The 19283-nt window shown below is 47.3% G+C and overlaps 1 protein-coding gene and 1 non-coding gene across 2 annotated transcripts in view; both read left to right on the forward strand.

Moving 5' to 3' along the window:
- The window catches only part of Scp2 (sterol carrier protein 2), a 71081-nt gene extending 65593 nt beyond the window's left edge, over positions 1–5488 (forward strand). The window contains exons 13-14 of the mRNA XM_028785783.1: positions 1380–1459; positions 4482–5488. Coding sequence (XP_028641616.1) covers positions 1380–1459; positions 4482–4577 — 176 coding nt within the window. The 3' untranslated portion in view covers positions 4578–5488. The remainder of the gene's footprint in view (positions 1–1379; positions 1460–4481) is intronic.
- Positions 5489–7096: 1608 nt separating this feature from the next.
- Positions 7097–7200, forward strand: LOC114639667. The gene has a single exon (XR_003714043.1). It is a non-coding gene; the product is annotated as a U6 spliceosomal RNA (small nuclear RNA).
- The last annotated feature ends 12083 nt before the right edge of the window (positions 7201–19283 follow it).

Genomic DNA, 19283 nt, shown 5'->3' on the forward strand with positions numbered 1-19283 from the left:
CCTCCTTCCCCTCCTTCCCCTCCTTCCCCTCCTTCCCCTCCTTCCCCTCGCTGACACTGCTTTAAAACTTGTGCTGGAACCTGGTGAGACAACTCAGTGGTACAGACACTTACCTCCAAGTCTGACTGCACACGGGCATGAGTGTGTGTGTGCGTGTGCACGTGAACACACACCCATAAACACACACACACACACACACATCAATCAATCAATAAACAAACAAACAAATGGAACAAACAAACTCAAAAGCAAAAACACCCAGATACTCATTTGGGTGTTACCGGTGACTGTTTTTTAGATTCCTTATACAGAATGGTGTAATTGTGACAGAGGCCTGGTGACCTTCAAAGCCTAAAATATTTAGTGTCTGGTGTTTTATTTAAAAAAATGTTGGTTAACTCCATATTTAGGTAATTATGTAATTTTTTTCTTGCAAAACAAATTACCATAACTTTAATGGTTTAAAAGAATATATACATTAGCTAGGTTTGTAATCCCAGTTTGGGGCTAGCCTGGGCTACGTAGTGTGGGGGGCATGTTTCCAATGGTTAAGGAGCTGATGACAGCCTAGCTTGATTCTCTGCATAAGGTTGTATAAAATTGCAGCCAAGTTCTTGACCAGGGCCAGGCCCCATCTGGAGGTTTGGTTGGTTTCGGCATCCAGGCTGACACAGGTTGTCGGCAAAGTGTATTTCCTGTACTCTGAGAATGACAGCTTTGGTAGCTTTAGTCACCCCCAGCCCTCACTCTGGAAGGTCACATTGACCAGTTAGGGCTTCAGAGCAACAGGAGAGCAAGTGTGAGTGTGCTACCAAGATGGGTACTTACTTTACAGTAACTCCCAGAGATTCCATTCCAGCACTGTTGCTATGTTCCTTTGACTGAAGCAACCAGCTCCTGCTCACACTGGCCCAAGGGATCATGCAAAGGCAAGCAGGGATCATGAGGCCACCCTGAGTCTGTCAACCACAGTAACAGTTCCGAATCTAAGAGGACAGTTGGTTTTCCTTTGCTTCTGTTGTTGAATACTATTGTTGAGCAGAAATGGAATCCTTGTTGAGTTTTACTTTATAGTTGTCTCTGTATCATTGTTGCCGTAAATTTAACAGTTTTTCAGATCAGTACATCTACCTTCACCTTCCTGACAGCGTGGAGCACATTGTGTCCGTGAGAGGACACACTGCTGTCTTACCTACTGGATGCTACAGAGCTGTTGAACAACATCAAGGCTACCCTGTCTTACCAGACTGCCACAGAGGTGTTCCCGCCCACCGTCCTCATGCTGCTTCACCTGTTCATGGAAGGAGTGGTCTCTGGGTGTCTGTGCTCTGACATTCTCTCTTTTCTTTCTCCTTCTCTCCTGCACGCGGCTGCTTTAGATAAGAAGGCTGACTGCACGATCACCATGGCTGACTCAGACCTGCTGGCTTTGATGACTGGTAAAATGAACCCTCAGTCGGTGAGTCCAGGGGCTCTGACCCTGACGAGACAGATATTTGTAGGGCCATACCATCCTGGGTATTAAAGGAGCCTGAAGTTAGTCCCTACACGTAGCATGAATGAAACAGATCTGTAAGAGTTCAGTGCAGGGTGTTTGGGACATAGCTTACCCTATAAAGTGCCTGCCGCCCAAGTGTGAGAACCTGAGTTTGGATCGCTAGTACCCGGCATGGCTGTACATGTCTACAGTCTCAGTGCTGGGGAGACAGAGACACATGAATCCTGGAACTCACTGGCCAGTTAGCCTACCGAGCTGGTGAGCTCTGGCTTCAGTGAGAGGTCCTGTTTCACAGAATAAAATGGGGCTAAGGAAGGAGGAAGACACCCTGTGTTGACCTCTGTCCTTGATGTGTTCTCTCTCTTACACACTCTCTCTCACACTCTCACACTCTCTCTCTCTCTCTCATCCAATATGTCATCCTTGGTTTGTGGTCAGCCCACATGGAGGAAAGAACAGGCCTCAGTGAAGGCTTCCCACACAGAGTTAGCAAGGGTGGTGGAAGGGAGCACTCTAGGGAGGAAGAAGTGTCGGTGAACGTGCTCTTCTGCTCCTCTTCATGTCTGTGCTCTTCTTTCTCCTAAACTCTCCTTCCCTGACTTTTCAAGTCACCTCCTTCAAGGACTCATTGACTTGTTGAGTACAGTCCCTCTTGTGGCCTAGCTTAGCACTTGTGATGACTTTGTCTCTTCCTCTATTAGATCCTGCGGGTCACAGAAGACAAGTCACATCTTACTGTTCTGGGTGTTTCTAGAACAGCGTAATACCTGATGGTTCTAGGTTGCTATAAGCAGTGGTTAGGATTAAAAGTGTATTTATCTAAAATGTACATGGGCCTCCTATGGTTCTTCCTGATCCTCAAGTTGTCAAGGAGTCCTTCTCGATAAACAGAGTGCACCCGACTAGACACACTGAGCCTTCCATCAGCAGAAAAGAAGCCCAAGACGTTTCTCTCTATTGTAATGCCACTTATAATTGTTGTCTTGGCTGGTTTAGATTTTGTTTCTGGTATCCCCAAATAATTCAAGATTGGACAAAATTAAACCTGGCTTCTGTTTGTATTCCCTTTTAAATGGGTTTTCTTAGTGTGCCTAAGTCACACTGTGACTGAGCAGTGTGCATCTGTGATGCTTCAGTGCAAAGCTTGCCCTGGCGCTGACATTACCAACCACAGTCCACTCCAGAAACCTGGATGGGACAGAGGCCACCAGCACAGGAGCTGGCTGCCATCCCCATCCCATCTGCCGTGCCTATTCTCTGTGCTCACTGCACAGCTGTGGCAGAGGTTCACACTTCATACACTGCACAGCTCTCTAGAGGTTCACACGTCACCGTCCGCTGTCCTTGATCTCCTGTAGTTTATCTATGAACAAGTGTTTTTGGGGGTCATGGCGTCAGCTTATTTTCCTTCGCACCCAGAAGAACTGAAGATTAAAGTAGCAGACCTTTCTGTTAATGTGCTAATGGCCTTTCCTTATGCTTAGTAGAGGATTTGAGTGGGAATCATTAAATGAAGTGGAAATTCTAATTTCAATGTCTGGCTCTAGTTGAGACAAAACAGTGATGTTGCCAGCAGAAATGCACAAAGAACACCTAAGGGGCCAGCTTAGCGTGGTCCTCGGGCTTGGCTCCTCAGCGGATGGCACGCACGCTCTCTCCATTATTTTCTCCTGCAGCTTTAAAAGGAGAAGGTGGTGCATTTCTGTTGTACAGCTGGTTTGTATTTTTAAATAACATATGTTAAATATATTGTGTTCTGAGATACCTGACCTGTAAGTTGTCAGACAGAAGGCTTTGTGCCATATAAAAAGGAAATATTTAGTTTGTCCCTACTGGAGGACTGGGGGTATTAGTGATCCTTACCAGGGTATGGAAAAACTCAGCAATGCTGCTTGCATCTAACTACAAGAACTTTCTTATCCAGCTCTTCCTTATTTCAAATACTGAGTTAAGACACTAAATCTTAGCAGTTCCTCATATTGCTACCTCTGAGTCTCTCTGGGATTTTGTTACAAAGTAAATTTAGTAAATGTCATGTGATCTAATCCCCAGTCCTGTTAAATGGAACAGTCTATTCTGCCCTTCAGAGTAGCTGAGGCTTCTCAGTGAGCCAGAGTAGCAGAATCTTCCTCAACACACAAGTTGTCCTCAATGGGGACCAGCTCTTCAGGGACAGCTGAGTGGAGCAAAGGCCACAGTGGTGTTCCAAGATACCACTAATTGACTCCCTGAATTTTCTAAATGTGTTTTGAGTGTGTTTTTTCCCCAAGCAGCCCATTTAACTGAAAGGTCTACTTAATCTAAACTTCCTTTGGGTGGAATTTTCATTTTAGATTTTAAGCCCATATATAATGTTTTCAAGAAAATTTGCTGGGCAATGGTGGCGCACACCTTTAATCCCAGCACTTGGGAGGCTGAGGCAGGTGGATTTCTGAGTTTGAGTCCAGCCTGGTCTACAGAGTGAGTTCCAGGACAGCCAGGGCTACACAGAGAAACCCTGTCTCGAAAAACCAAAAAAAAAAAGAAAGAAAGAGAGGGACGGAGGGAGGGACAGAGGGGAAGAAAGAGAGAGAGGAAGGAAGGAAGGAAGGAAGGAAGGAAGGAAGGAAGGAAGGAAGGAAGAGAGAGAGAGAAAGATAGATTGATTAAGAGACCTGGCTTAGGAGTAACACACAAAGACAATCCATCTAGTGTCGATGTGTTCTGCCTAGGATTTGAACAGGGCATTTAAGGTAGAGAGCCCCTAGTTTTAGGAGAAGATATTTGAGAATTCTTCTCCCTTCTGTTCACATAAAGCATGGTTGTTCGGAATTCTTCCTTTCAAGGTCTGATCCTAAATCTGTTCCAGAAAGCTAAGGTCTGTATTTTGCAGAAAGTTATAGACCTGAGTAGATGATCTCAGGCCTTGTGATAGCCTAGAAGCACTGGCAAGTGCTGAACACAACACACTAAGTAACGAGTTTTCCTTTTTTATCACCCACAGGCCTTCTTTCAAGGTAAACTGAAAATTGCTGGTAACATGGGCCTGGCCATGAAGCTGCAGAGCCTTCAGCTTCAGCCGGGCAAAGCTAAGCTGTGAGGAGTCCCTTTGGCAACCTCAGGACATCAAGATGAGATGTGTAGATCTGTAGAAATCCACGTCTCGTTGTCAGGACTTACACTGACACTTCCCGAATAGCATGAGATAGATTTGTTGCTGAGTGGGTGTGGCCAATTGTATTTCCCCCAAGCTGGGGGTACAAAGGGCCTCCCAGCCTGCGCTGCTGCTTTGAGGACTTGCATACTACTGTGCTTGATGAAGCTACTATGTCAATGATGGTTTGGGGTAAACTTGAGTTTCAGAATAAAATTCAGAATAGTAAAATCTAAAGACTGTGTAAACAAAGCCCTTGTTTTGCTTAGAAGTATATTTAAGGATCATTGTGTTGGACACTCAGTGCAACATTTCCCCTTAGGGGGACTGGAGAAGAAACCGATTTCCATAGTTGACCAGAAATTAGTGTCTCACACTTAATTACCTGTATCAGTTTCTCACTAATAGTTCTTAAAATACAATTCTGTACTAAGAGTTTAAAAAAAAAACTTTAAAAATGTTCATTTCATGCCATCAGAAACAGTTCTTTTCTTCCCAAATAAAATACAAGAATTATGGTCAGAGCTTAAGAGAGAATTTACAGCTGAATAGAGCTGGTTTTAAAATATTTTTTAAATGGACATCTTTTTTAAAATCAGAGCATTGGAGCCATTGGATGCCATTACTAAAAATAATTGAATAAAGTTTCTTCTAGAGATACAGGCTTCAAATTATAGTTTCATATTAATAAATTTATAAACTGAGTCTCACAAATTTCCTTTTTCATACAGTTGGTTGTCTGCATTTATCTTTCTCCCTAGTTTTTCTAATTCTAATGCTGTTTGTTTTCATTTAGGTTTGGGATAAAAATATGCTTTTGAAAGATTTAAAAAGAAAATTAAAACAGCTCTTCCTGATTTCCTTGGCTTTTACTGTGTATGGGTTTTTTTTACCCCAGTGTTATCTAGGCTGTGGAGCAAAGAAAATATTATGACTTATAACCCGGATGCTGAAGGACAGTATCTACCAGTTCTTGACTGGGGAGGTGGGACATGTAGTGGGAAGAACACTTTTTTGATCAAAGACTGCCTCTCTTAGGCAAGTAAATTACTGCTTGCCTGGTCCCTGTTTTCTGGGTTGTTAGAAGAGAGATTTGGGTTGGTGGTCTCCTGCTAGGGTAGAGAGTTGAGCAGTCCCTGGATTAGTTCTTTATTTGTTTTTGGAGAGGGGGTTTGAAACAAACTCTTATGTAATTCTGGCTGGTCTGAACTCTCCACATAGCCCAGGCTGGTCTTGAACTTGTAATCCTCTTGCCTCTGCCTCCTGAATGTTGAGATCACAGATGTGACCCTGTGCCCAGATGTATGCCCAGCTCTTCTTATTCTTTCACTGGAAGGTCAGAGGTCAGAAGTCAGGTGGTTTGATTCCATCTAGGTGTTCAGGGTCCTTCTGTAATTGGCAAGGTATTTGGTTGACAGTGCCTGAGGATAAATTAAATCAAGACAGGTTGACCTCAGGTTCCATAGGATAGATTCATAGACCCGTTTCCTAATCAGGGTCTATGAGAAGAAAGACCATGAAGAAAGTGAAATGCCAGATTTCTCTGTAGTTTGCATTTGTGGCGTCCGTTTGCCCTCTCTGGTCCTAGATAACAAAAGATTCTAGAAATAGGATCTAGGAATCCTGTAAATGTAGAATGTTTTTGGTGTTGAAATATATTCACACATGAATGTAATATATGTAAGACAGGAAATACGTAGTGGAAAAACACAGAGCCAGTGCATTTCCTTGAGCATTAGTGGTTTGAAAAGAGGTTAGCAGGCCAGGGTAGAACTTGCAAGTGCTGCAGAGTGACGGTTGTCTGCTGCACACCTAGAGCTCTGCTGCGTCCATGATGCTGAGTCCCTTTGGTGTGCTGGGGTATGATGGCTATAGGGTTCTGCCCAGCTTCTGCAGCCACTTCTTCACTTCTCTCGTTCACTTCCCTGGCATTTGATGAGAGGTTGCAATGTAGAAGGTGCTACGGTACTGTGCAAGCCCTGGAGGTGGTGGTTAGCGTCAGTGCAGTCGGAGACATTCAGAGAGAAGTGTTACACACTGTGGAGTGCTGTGCAGCAGATGACCAGGGTGCCGTGACAGGGCTTGCAGTCAGAGACACTTATGAAATCATTTTTAAACTGAGAACGGAAGGCTAAGAAGGGCAGAACTCAGTGAGGAATGTTGAGTTAAAAGGTGACCTGTTCTAAAGCCGGCAAGGGGGTCAACATGAATAGACCTGTGGGTCAGAAGGATAAGCCCATGATGAGAGCAGAAGGGACCCAGGAGCTTCACACAGTAGGGCTGCTTGATCCTGTGAGATGTGTAAGGTGTGCCATTCTCAGTGCAGCCATGGGGAGCTGAAGACAGGGCTCTGTGTTTGTCACTCTGCCGCTGTCGTCCTTGCCGCCATGGCAGGGGAAGATTAAAAAGGATGACATGTTCTTAAAGCCTTTGGTCCTGTTTCTTTGTTCAAATAAAGCCATGTGTGCTGACTTCGGCCGCACAAATACTAAATTGGAACGACGCAGAGATGTTTAGCATGGCCCTGTGCAAGGATGACCATCAAATTTGTGAAGTGTTCCATGTTTTTAAAATCTGTAAATCTATTTTGTACTTTTTATACTCTTGATACTTATAATCAAAACTTTTACTAGGATGTTGAATAAATTTAGTCTCATTAGAACAGAAGACAAGAAAAGTCAGGTGTCCCACCTAACTTCAAAACCCCACATGTACCTGGAGAGGGTAGAGGTGAGCAGATGTGTGACCAGATGATTACCCCCAGAGCAGGGACTGATAGCAAGACAGCGCAGTGGTCTTAGCTTCCACCATCACACTGTGAGGTAATATACTCAGCAAGGCAACTGTCTAAGGGCAAAGGGGTAGTATTCTCTACCAAGGTGCCTGTCAGTGATGGAGACAGGAGTAGGAAAGTAGGCCGAGGCAGAGCTGTTGGCAGAGCCTGGCCACCTGACACAGGTGAGCTGACTGCAGTGACTAGCTGCTTGCAGGGTGGGCCCTTGCTGGCCCACAGCAAGACCTGAACAGAAGTGTTTGAAACACTTATCTCTTGAACTTAAGTCTGGGGTGCCTAAGAAATCCCAGGTAGAAGAAGTATTCGGGAAGGCATTCAGTTGACATGATAAGCTCAGAGCTAAGCTATTTGGAGTCATACATATTTGGACTTGGTGCACACAGGGCTTGAATTTTAAGCTTCAGGAATGGATGGTATTACTTAGAGTTGGGAAATAGGGTTTGAGTAAGCCTTGGGTAAACCAGAGGTGAGGTAGATGGAAACTCCCAAAGAACACAGCCAAAATTGGAATGGGTCCATGAGGCCAAGTAGTTTGATATCCAACAGAATTGGCGATGTGGGAATCATCGATGACCAAAACAAACCCAGTTCAGTGGCATAGCAGGGATGAAGGCTGGACTGGGGTTGACTTTGTAGAATTCAGTGACATAAATGAGGTCTGTATTTGGTGGTAGTGTGCTTGGTTGCCAAGAATTCATTCTGCGCAGGCACATCATTTGATAGGCTGAAGTTCAAGCCAGTTACTATTACATTCGCTGCTCTCCGTGTCCACTCTGGCCACTCAGTCCCTGTCCCCATACACTCTGAAACTCAAATTCCGTCTTTTCAGGAAGTTGTCCCCATTTGTCACACAACATTCCTTCATGGGCATATGTTTCTGTCTCCCTCCAGCGAGCTCATTAGGAGCAAAATCTACTTCCCATGCATCTAGTGTGAGTCCCTCCTCCCTCTAGGCTGACATTGATTGAATGAATGGAAGAAAGCAAAGAGAAGAGGAGAGGAGAGAAGAAGAGAAGCTTACCAATAATTCAACCAAAGGGCATGTCTGTGGATGGAAACCTAGTCACAGAATTGGAGTCTATTAAATAGGCCATATGCTGCCATAGCGATGAAAGAGAACATTAGGAACGCTTCCTCAGCCTGACTTGTCCTGTTCTTTCTTTAAGAACATTCAGAATGTCTCCTAAGTCTTTCAGCTAAAAATAGGAGCCTGAAGTAAATGGTAAGAAAGGTTAGTTCATTCACACTCTTGAAGGAAATGCTGTGGCCGCGGTGTTGTTGATAGGTTTATCGTGAGCTTTGCTGTTTTCTTCAGATGAGTTCACATAGATTCCTGCCATCTTCCTGGATAAGCAGAGGAATGATGGAAAGCCTAGGTAGGAGGAAGTGGGAGGCAGGGAGGCCTCTGGGATCAGTACCTGACCAAGCCAGTTCTGCCTCCTGCAAGCCACGTTAGTATAAAGCATTCAAGCTGTACTGGTCTTTAGCTTCTTTTTTTTTTTTTTTTTTTTTTTTACAAAGGAACCAGGCCATTTAGACTAAATATCTTGAAGGTTCTGGAACTCCTCTCTGTCTCTAGTGTTAATAGAGTGTCTGTTCGAAGTAGGCCAATAGTCATTTGTTTCTTAAGACCATGTTTAAAAAACTTCAAACAGGGTTTCAGGCAGTTGCAGGCCACCAGATGTGACTGCTGGGACTTGAACTCAGGTCCTCTGCAAGAGCAGAATGAGCTCTTAACCATTGGGCCCCTCTCCAGCCCATTAACTATTTCTTGAAGTAATGAAGATTAGGCAGTAATAATTAAAGTTCTGTCTGTTTGTTTGAGACAGTCTCCTTATAGCCCAGGCTGGCCCTGACTCCACTGAGTAGCTGAGGATGACCTCCAACTCTTGATCTCCTGCCTCCCCAGCCCACAGCCCCACAGCTGGGATTATGAAAGGTATGTACCACCGTATCCAGTCTAAGATTACTTTTAGGTTGTAAGGTAGTTTATTTGTCCCCCTCCACCCCCCAATCCAGGGTTTCTCTGTGTAGCCTTGGCTGTCCTGGAACTTGATTTGTAGACTAGGCTGGCCTTGAACTGACAGAGATCCACCTGCCTCTGCCTCTCAAGTGCTAGGATTAAAGGTATGTGCTACCACATATGTGCCCAGCTATGAAGTACTTTGTAAAAGAACAGTTATATATGTATTCTGGTTTTCCCTGTGTATATCACCTTAAGGAAATAGATCAGGAACTTAAAGCTTGTAGCTAACAGTTCTTCTCTTCTGAGAGTTGTAGCAATTTTAGACAACAAAACATTTAGAGGAGCCTGGTATTGTGGAAAACTTAGGGGTGTATCAGGTGGTTTTGTCCTCAGCTTGAGCTAATCATAAGTGAAGATACAGTTTTTTTTCCCTACCTTGTATAAGAAGGGAGAGGAAGTCTCGAGTGGTTCTTACAGAGGATCTAAGTCTGTTCCCAGCAGCCACGTGGTAGCTTGCAGCTGCCTGCAACTCTACCTCCAAAGGATCTGTACCTGTACATATGTGGCATTCACTCACACACACACTTGAATAAAGACAATAAAAATAATTTCTTTTCTTTTTTTTTAGTTGAGGGGCTCAGTCATTAAGAGTACTTGTTGTTCTTGCAGAGGACCTGGGTTTGGTTCCTAGCACCCAACAGTGACTCTGAACATTCTCTAACCCTAGTTCCAGGGAATCCAATACCTGCCTCTGCCTCCTAAGTGCTGGGATTAAAGGCATGCATCACTATTCCTGACTAAGAACCATTAAAATTTAATTGCCTCTAACTTAGCAGTAACTAAATGAACAGATATAGAACCATTAAATATAACATTCAAAGACTTAGATTTTGCCAAATGTTGCAGTTCTAGCTACCCTATGCAGTGGCTGCTTTCTGAACACAACAAAGTCCATAAATATTATTAACCAGAGAAGAAATCAGCCAGGTTGTACCTCCATGTAAATTACCCACTCTGGTAAGGATTAGGGGTTTGTACTAAGCAGCTGAAGAGGGGCCTGAAAGATTTATAGGCTGTCAGGAACCACAGCCAAGCTTGGCCAAACTTTAGCTTTTCTCAATAGAGAGTTACAAAATCTTCTGGAAAGGTCTGATCTTAGATGTGTCTGGAGACTGCTGCAACAAACAGCTCTTTAATTCTTGGTAAGAACAGAGAATATTGGGCTAGATTTCTGGCCCTTGAGAAGTGTGGAGTCTGATTCCTTTTGGCTGGATGTTTTATCTGGTATGGGATTCTAGCCACACTTCTTGAAGAACTATTTTTTAAAAGAATCTAAAACTCACTGCCCAAAGTGGTGGTCATATAGTCAGCTCTCTTAAATCTTTCCTGCCAATATTCATGTTACCGTCTTCAGCAGGATGTAGACATGGCAGATGCCTGTCCTGGGGTTGCTGCCTTTGTGGCCGTAAATATTAAGTACAGTTGGGGACAATTAATCATACTGTGCTACTTATTTAAATGGCAGGCAACAGGGCTGGAGGTGTAGCCTGGTGGAAGGATGTTTTCCTAGTGTGTGCAAGGCCCTGGGTTTGATCATACCACTGAGAAGAAAAATGAGAAAGATGCCTTAGTGGTTTAGATCATGGGCTGCTCTTAGAGAGGAACTGAGTTTGATCCCCGGCCCCAACATGAGGTGGATCACAATTGTCTGAGATTCCTGCCCCTCTCCAGGGTAAGATCCAGTGTCTTTTGGTTCCTTGGGTACCTGCATTCGTGTGCACATGCCCCCCTACACACACACACACACATAAAAGTAATTACAATTTAATCTTTAAAGAAAATAAGGGGGCTGGAGATATGGCTCAGCACTGACTGCTCTTCCAGAGGTCCTGAGTTCAATTCCCAGGAACCACATGGTGGCTCACAACCATCTGTAGTGGGATCCAGTGCCCTCTTCTGGTGTGTCTAAGAGAGTCACAATGTACTCACATAAAAGATAATTTAAAAAAAAAAAAAAGGTTGTGTAAGTTACAGGCAAACAGTAAAATACTAATTGTATAATCAACTATCCACTATTAACCTTTTTTTCACTTGCAAGATATTTTATAATTCATTTTTTTAGAATATGGTGCCTTCTGCAATGCGAAAGACACAGGGCTGTCCCATACTAGGCGCTTAGGGTAGGAATAAATGGACACAAAGACACTACGTGAATGGCTGGCTTAGGCTGCTCAAGCCTTAGGCATGGGGAGAGGCTACCCAAGAGCAGGGTGTGACATCAGCTCACACACGTGAGCAAAGGAGAGATCAGGGAGAGTGCCATGTTTGCTCCCTGATTTCACATAAAGGGAAGAAAGACAGGATGAGAAATTGGGTTGAAAATCAGTTGAGGACCAGAGAGATGGCTCAGTGGTTAAGAGCACTTGCTGCTCTTCCAGAGGACCCCGGTTCAATTCCCAACACCCACATGGTAGTTCAAAACCATCCATAACCAGGGTGTTGCAGGCGGATCCAACACCCTGGGCACCAGGTATATACATCGTACACATACATACAAGTAAGCCAAAAACTCATGGATTAATAAATAAATCTTTATTTATTTATTTGGTTTTTTGAGACAGGGTTTCTCTGTGTAGCCCTGGCTGTCCTGGAACTCACTCTGTAGACCAGGCTGGCCTCGAACTCAGAAATCCGCCTGCCTCTGCCTCCCAAGTGCTGGGATTAAAGGTGTGCACCACCAACGCCCGGCTTAAATAAATCTTTAAAAATAGAGAAGAATCAGTTGAACTTCTTGGCAATAAAGACTGGTAATGAGCAGAATACAGGCACCAACCATAGACATGTCCTAACCCTGAGACATGTTTACTTTTTATACTTGGACTTGTTCATAACTTTGGAAGAAGTGGACTCTTCAAATGCTTTCAAGTTTTAGTGTTTAGCTGCCCGGGGTGTACTTCCTGACGGGTCCTGCTCTCAGACCACCGAATGGCTGCTGCACATGAGGAGCTCGTTGGGCCAGAACCTGAAGACCCAAGTTTCAATTCTGCCTCCAGCTGTTGTTTTCCCATCATTCTCTGCTTCCTTGAGTTTTGTCTTTGTGTGTGTTCATGTGTACATGTGTGCACATGTCTTTGGAGACCAGAGGTCCTTACTAGGTGTCTTCCTCAGTTGCTCTCTAAAACCTTAGTTTTTAATACAGCGTCCCTCAAGCTTGCTGGTTTGGCTAGACTGGCTGGCCCGTGAGCTCCTGGGGTTGGCCTGTCTGTACAATACTAGGTGCTTTGCAGATGTGCTGCCATGTCTGGCTTTTACCTGGGTGCTGGGGATCCAGACTTCAGGTCCTCAGGCTTGCATGGCAAACATTTTACCAATTGGTCTGTGTCCACCATTTTTACCTTATTTTGTGAGAGCCTAGAATTCACCAATTAAGCCAGCAAGCCCCAGGAATCGTGTCTCTACCCAACACCTCCAATTTTTTAGACTATACGTACATGCCATTATACTTTATTTTTTAGATATGGGTGCTGGGAATTGAACTCAGGTCTTCCTGCAAGCACTTTACCAACTGAGCCATCTCTGCAGCCCTAGGTCTTGGCGTCTGTCAAAAGCCTTCAGTCAGATGTGACAGTTGCAGGCTTAGAAGCTAACTTACTTGAGAAGTAGTAGGCAAGCAGATCACACGTTCAAGACATGGGCAACTTGATGAGATCCTGTCTCCAAAAGAATAAAATAGAATAGAATTAAAAAAAAAAAAAAGGGCTGAGGATCGGGCTTAGCAGGAGATCGTTTGCCTAGCGTGCACAAGGACCTGAGTTCAATCCCCAGTACTAATGATAAAACAACAGTGCAACAACAAACCTTCAGAGAGAGCCTATAGGACTAAACAGCACTCTGTTGATCAAAGTCCTGTCTGCAGCTCAGCATTCAGGACTCTGCTACTGGATAGGGAGAGGTCTTGAGTCCCGAGCTCAAGGGAGGAGGAATTCGTTTCTTCTCTAATGATAAAGAATAATAAATAGCGTGCTAATCCTCTTCTCTCCTTTCAACATCAACTCCCCATGCCCACTCCCACTCCCCAAGCCTTCTTGTCCTTCATGCCCTTAGCTCCCTGGCACACAGGCTCTGCCTTCCCCCCTCTCTTTGTGTTGCTTCCTTCTCTTTTTACTTAGAAGCCTCTTGGCCCAGCCATACAGGAGTGTCTTAACTCTTCGACACTTGTCATCTTAAAAAAAGATCTTAGCGTATATGTGTGTTGCTGGTGTGAATTCAGGCATGGGCACTAGAGTGTAAGTGTAGAGAGTCAGGCTCTGTGTGAGCCCGCACAGCTCTGTGTGAGCCTCACTCTGCACTTGATCGAGACAGCTTTCAGGGATTCTGTTCACCTCCCATCTCCTCGCTGGAGTGCTCTAGGGTTACAGATGCATAAGCTACGGCGTGTGGCTTTCACATGAGTTCTGGGGATCTGAACTCAGGTCACCAGGCTTGTGCAGCACATGTTTTACCCGATGAGCCATCTCCACCCCCACCCCATCACTTTTTGAGACACAATTTCACTGTCCGGTCCAGCAGCCTCAAACTTGCTGTCTTCTTGCCCAAGCCGCCTAAAAGGTAGGATTATAGGCATCCTCCATGGTACTAGTCTGTATTTCTATTGGACATCTCTTGGAGTTCAGTCAGGTCTGGATAACAGTCTTGTAAAAACAGCTGTCTTTTTTTTTTTTTTTTGACTTACTGTGAGACTAGAACTGTGCAGAGACCTGGAATTTTTCTGTTTTTAATGTATAGCCATTATTTTTCCTTTGGGCCCAGGTCTTCATCCAAAACCTGTACTTGATCCTATGCACTATAGTGATCTTAAACCGAACAGATGCTGAACATAAACTGAACTGAGAAGCACCACAGGTAGTCCCAGTGGTACCCATCCCTTCTGAAAGCCAGAGGGCTTGCTTCTGCAGCAGGATCACCTCTGTTTCCTACAGAGACACTCACAATCACTCCAGGCTGTAATGTAGCTTGTGCCTTCAGCACCACACAGACACAGTGCGTGTGTGGGCACTGGCTTGGCAGCTAGGTTTGATGATAGAGGAAGTGAGTGTGTCGTGTTCCAAGTGCCCAGCCCCTAAAACACCCCGGTCCTTCCAGGTCTAGTCTACCGTCCCTTCCCCACAGAGCTGGCCAGGATATTTAAAGACAGTGCCTGGCACTTTGTTGGCACTCAGTGTGTGCTGATTTTCCCTGTTCTAGAAGATTTTTGGCTCATAGGTAATCCGGCCAATAGATTCCAGTTCTTTTAGCTCCACTTGACTCTAGGCTCTGTCCAGAAAACACGAGATGCATCTCTGTTGGGTTCTGTCCAGTCTTGTGAATCATACCAACTTTCAAGTTTGAGCTCAGAGAGGATTGGAATTTGAGGCCAAAGAAGGCAAAATATTTCCCGTTCCCATCCGTGTTAAGTTCTTCAGTGGTGGGTAATGGAAACAGACGGATGTGGGTTCAAACACAGGCTCTGTCCTTACTCTCCTACCTGCCTATCACAGATGGCTATTGAGATGGGTAGATGGACAAGAACCTCTGGCTCCCTATGATAATGTTAGTTACACAGCCTGGCATAGGCCACATCCTTACTTGTTAGATGGGGAAATAATCTTCCTTTGCAGGGCTGGAAGGACTAGAGACTCATGCATGGAGATATAAACAGAATGCCTGGCAGTGCCATTCAGGGTCTTGACAGTGTAGGTAGCCAAGTGGTTCCATGTTTGATTTATTATCTTTATTCCTCTCTGAGAGCCAGGTGGGTCCTGCCCAAAGGCCAGAGTGCTTATTCGAGTCAGGTTTGCTTCACAGCAGAGGTGCCAAGTAGCACCCAAACCCAGTCCCACCGCCTTTCCACCAAGAAGCCTTTGGCGCCAAACACTGTTGCTTCAGCTGCTAGTACTTAATGTGCCTTTGCTTGGAACCATTTTCAGCTCCTGGGAGCAATATGGTGGTGCCTTTAGTGGCCCCTGCTCAGTCCCTTGCCTTCTCCCTGACTAGGACCTGCGAGCCTGAAGACCCCGGTCCAGTTTACTCTCCTTCAAGGTTCATCAAGTTGTGGGCCCAGGGCCAGTGGAGTGAGGGCGGATGGTGAGGAAGAGAACGAGGAATTTTGCCGGGAAGGTGTCCAGCAGGTCTTGGCTGACGCTGTGTTAGCCACAGCTCAGGACCCTAGGGTGGGAGAGGGAACAGGAAAGGTACTTGTGCCTGGAAAGGTTGCAAAACCTTCTCAGGCTTGAGGAAGAAGCTGAGCGCCGAGGAACTGGCTGGAAGAAGCTTTCTCTGCTCTCCTTAGGTGCGGGGGGCCTGCCTGGGTGCGGTTCCACCCCGCAGGCTGGCAAGCAGAGGTGGTGCGCTGGAGGCACCGGGTGTTGGGGGCGTGGACGGCGGCCGGGGCGGAGAGGGGCCCGGGCGGCGGCGCGAGCTCCCGGGAAGTGGGGCCTCCGCCAAGCCCGGCGCCGTGGGCGCAGGCCCTCCCTCCCTCCCCGCGCCCGGCGGGACCCTGCGCCTGTGTCGGGAGAGGCGGGCGTCCGGCAGATGCACGCGGGGCGGGGGCCGGGGGAGAGGCGGGGAGAGAGAACCCACAACAAAACTTGGCTCGCTGCGCCCACGGCTCGACTTGAATGACAGGAGCCGGCGCCCGCGGAGCGCAGCGGACACCCGGGAGCCTGTTCCACCTACGGCGCGGCGCGCAGCGGCAGGTAGGGACGCGGGCGGCCGGTGAGCCGAGGGACCACCGGCCGCCGGCCGCGCCGGGGCAGCCCACTCTGACTTCCCGCCGTGCTCCCACCGCCCCAGCCGCGATCGGGGAGGGTCGCGGTATCCCGCCCTGTCCCGCGGACCCTGCCCAAGGGGCACGGTTAGGCACACCTCCATAGGGATGGCGGGACCCCTGCGGGATCAGGAGAAGGGGGCAGGGGACGCATTTTCTCCTCGATGTTCAGCCAGTCTTCGGGCTCCTCCCGCTGCGCACATCTGGAAAGAATCTGCGAGCGGATGGGGAGGGGAGGTGGAGGCACACAGGCGGGTGACAGGGACTGTGGGGGCAGGTGGAACTGGGAAGGGGCCTGGACCTCTGCGCTGGGAACTGGGGCCCAGGGCATCTTGCGTCCTTTCACGTCAGGGGGCTCTACTGAGTCCAAAACCAACCTCTTAACATACAGAAACAAGCACAGAAAGGCAGAAATCAGTCCCCAAAGGGCCAGAGCAGGTGAGTCAAGCTGCGGAACTTAGCTTCGTCTGCTTAGGTGCGGTCTAACACTGGGCACTGCACTCCGACTGCTTCCAGCAGAACACAGAAAGGAGGCAGGGCAAGGAGCATGGTCGCCCCGAGGTTGTGTGGGTCAGGGAAACACTATCAGCCTGGTGCAGGATGGGGGGGCGGGGTGGACCGGGATGGGTGAGTTGAAATGCCTGACCTGCAGTCAGGTGGAAGAAGGGAGGTGGGGTCGGCTTGGGATTCCTGTGCTGGGGCCCACAGTTGGGAGGCAGCTGCTGCTGAAGCTGCCGGAGAGAAGAAGGCGTGCAGCGAGGGCTGTCGCCCAGGCCAGGATGCAGGTGTGCAAGAGGTGGCAGAAGGATGAGCGTTAGCGACCTGAGTGTGCTGAGAAAGGTGAAACCGCGCTCTGCGTGGCACGAAGATGCACCTAGGCTGTGGCTGGGCGTACCCCTGGGTGGACCTTTCCTCCTCCATCCCTCCCTTTTGCCCTGGAAAAGCCCAAATGATCAGACCCCAGGCTCACAGGGCGAACACCACTGGGAAGGGCCTGGGCGGCTCTGGGAAACTCATCAATGGCTGGTCTGGGGTTTCTGCCTCCTTCTGTACACTCTTGGAGCCTTGGGTCCAGTGTGTAAGGTAAGACGTGTCAATGACTTGTGCACCATGAGAGGGTCCTCTTTGTCCCGTCTGAATCCTGGGTAGGAGGTGGCACCTGTAGGCTTATTGGAGTCATACATAAGAGTGCTGATCATGACCTATTGGAACACTGATGGCTCCTGTCACCAACATGGCATGGTGGTTAATGCCCTCGGCTACCTGTGCCTCCATACCCAATTTCTATTCCCTGTTAAGCAGGTGCTTAAACACACCTGCTCTTTCCTGCTGCGACTCCACACCTTGTCTATGGCTTCTGTCTGCTTTGTTCACTTGGGGAACTTCTACTCAGACTCCTGAGCAGCTCGGGGCTGTGGGCAGAAGACAAACATTAGTTCTAGTCTTAACTTTAATTGATTAATTAATTAATCTATTCACTTACTTGTGTGTGTGTGCGTGTGTGTGTGTGAATGTGCCATACAGCATGTGTAGAAGTCAGAGGATAGCTTGTCAGAATTGCTTGTCCCCTGCTCCCATGTGGGTCCTGGGGTGGCCACTCTTGTTATCAGGCCTGAAGGCAGGCTAATAACCATGATGGGCTGAGCCATCATGTCCTTGTTTTTCATTTTTTAAAAAAACGTATTTTTAATTGTGTGTTTGTGTGTGCAGGTACTGGCAGAGGCCAGTGGCATCAGATCCCCTGGAGCCAGGGTTACAGGCGGTTGTGTGACATCCCGGTGAGTACTAGGCTCAGTCTTCTGCAAGCAGTGCACTGCTCTTAACAGGTGGGCCATCTCTTTCCTGCTCCTGATTTTCTCTCTCTGTCTCTCTCTCTCTGTGTCTCTGTCTCTGTCTTTTTCTCTTTCTCTCTCCCTCTCTCTCTAACATACTCAGTTATAAAGCAGGGACTCTGAACAGATGATATTGTAGGTCTTTCTTCTCTGCCTTTACAAATTCATCCCACTCCTGAAATCAGGGAAGGCTCAGCCTAACCTTGCAGGACAAAGCCAAGACCTCTGGGCAGAGAGCTGCCGAGGAGTCTGAGACTTCCCAGGTGGGCAGCAATAGAGGCCGTTTGCCCTTGAGTTTCCAGCTTGCAAATTAGGAGCATAGTTTATGCCTAATCAATCCTGAGCTTGCTGTTGTTCCAGCAAGCTGTTGCCGGGAGGAGAGGCGGAGCTCAGCGCTCGCTCGTTCACTGCACTGAGTGCAGGAGGTAGCGCTGGGTCTGAGCATCTGCTCTGAGCCGAGCTGTATCCATTCTCCTTTCTTGCTCTGGAATCCATGCTTTCCATCCGTGCACCAGCACGCCTGCCTTTGTCCCTCGAATAGCCTTGCCCATGGCCTCCATCCGCAGCAAGTCAGCAACTCCTTGTCTTCCAGAAGCAAGGCATCCATACTCCATGGCCTGACCTGTCCTGGACTTGTCGCCATTGTGCCTGCTTGTGTTGTTCCTAGTTCCCACGGGCCACACACAGTCTGGTGGGCTTTGTGGCGTTTTCCACATAGAATCTCTGGACCCCGGGTCTTCCTTCACACACACTGACTCTCTTGCATTCTTGTCTGATGCTTGTCGGTCAGAATGGCTAGTGTAGGCTTCACTTCCTCTAGGAAGACATCCATGGCAAGGTTATAGTTTCTCTGGGCTCCTGTGAACTCTATGCCTCCCTCTGACATCTCAGATGACTCCAATTACATATTAGACCCTAGAAAAGCACTGACTAACAAATACGGTGTGAGCCACAAATGACTGCAAAGGTGTTCTGGAAGCCACACTAAGTAAAAGAAAATGAGAGGCCAGAGAGATGGCTCAGAGAGTAAAAGCACCAACTGTGCAGGTCTGAGTTCAATTCCCAGAACCCATGGATGCAGATGGGTATATGTGTAATCCTGGCAGTCCTGTGCAAGATGGGAGGCAGAGGCAGGAGAATTGCCTGGAAGCTTGATGCTCAGATAGCATGCTCAGAGCTCAGCTTGGTGTTTCCCTCTCCCTCTCCCTCTCCCTCTCCCTCTCCCTCTCCCTCTCCCTCTCCCTCTCCCTCTCCC

The sequence above is a fragment of the Grammomys surdaster genome, unplaced genomic scaffold (assembly GCF_004785775.1).
Source record: "Grammomys surdaster isolate TR1022 unplaced genomic scaffold, NIH_TR_1.0 100, whole genome shotgun sequence".
Lineage (NCBI taxonomy): Eukaryota > Metazoa > Chordata > Mammalia > Rodentia > Muridae > Grammomys > Grammomys surdaster.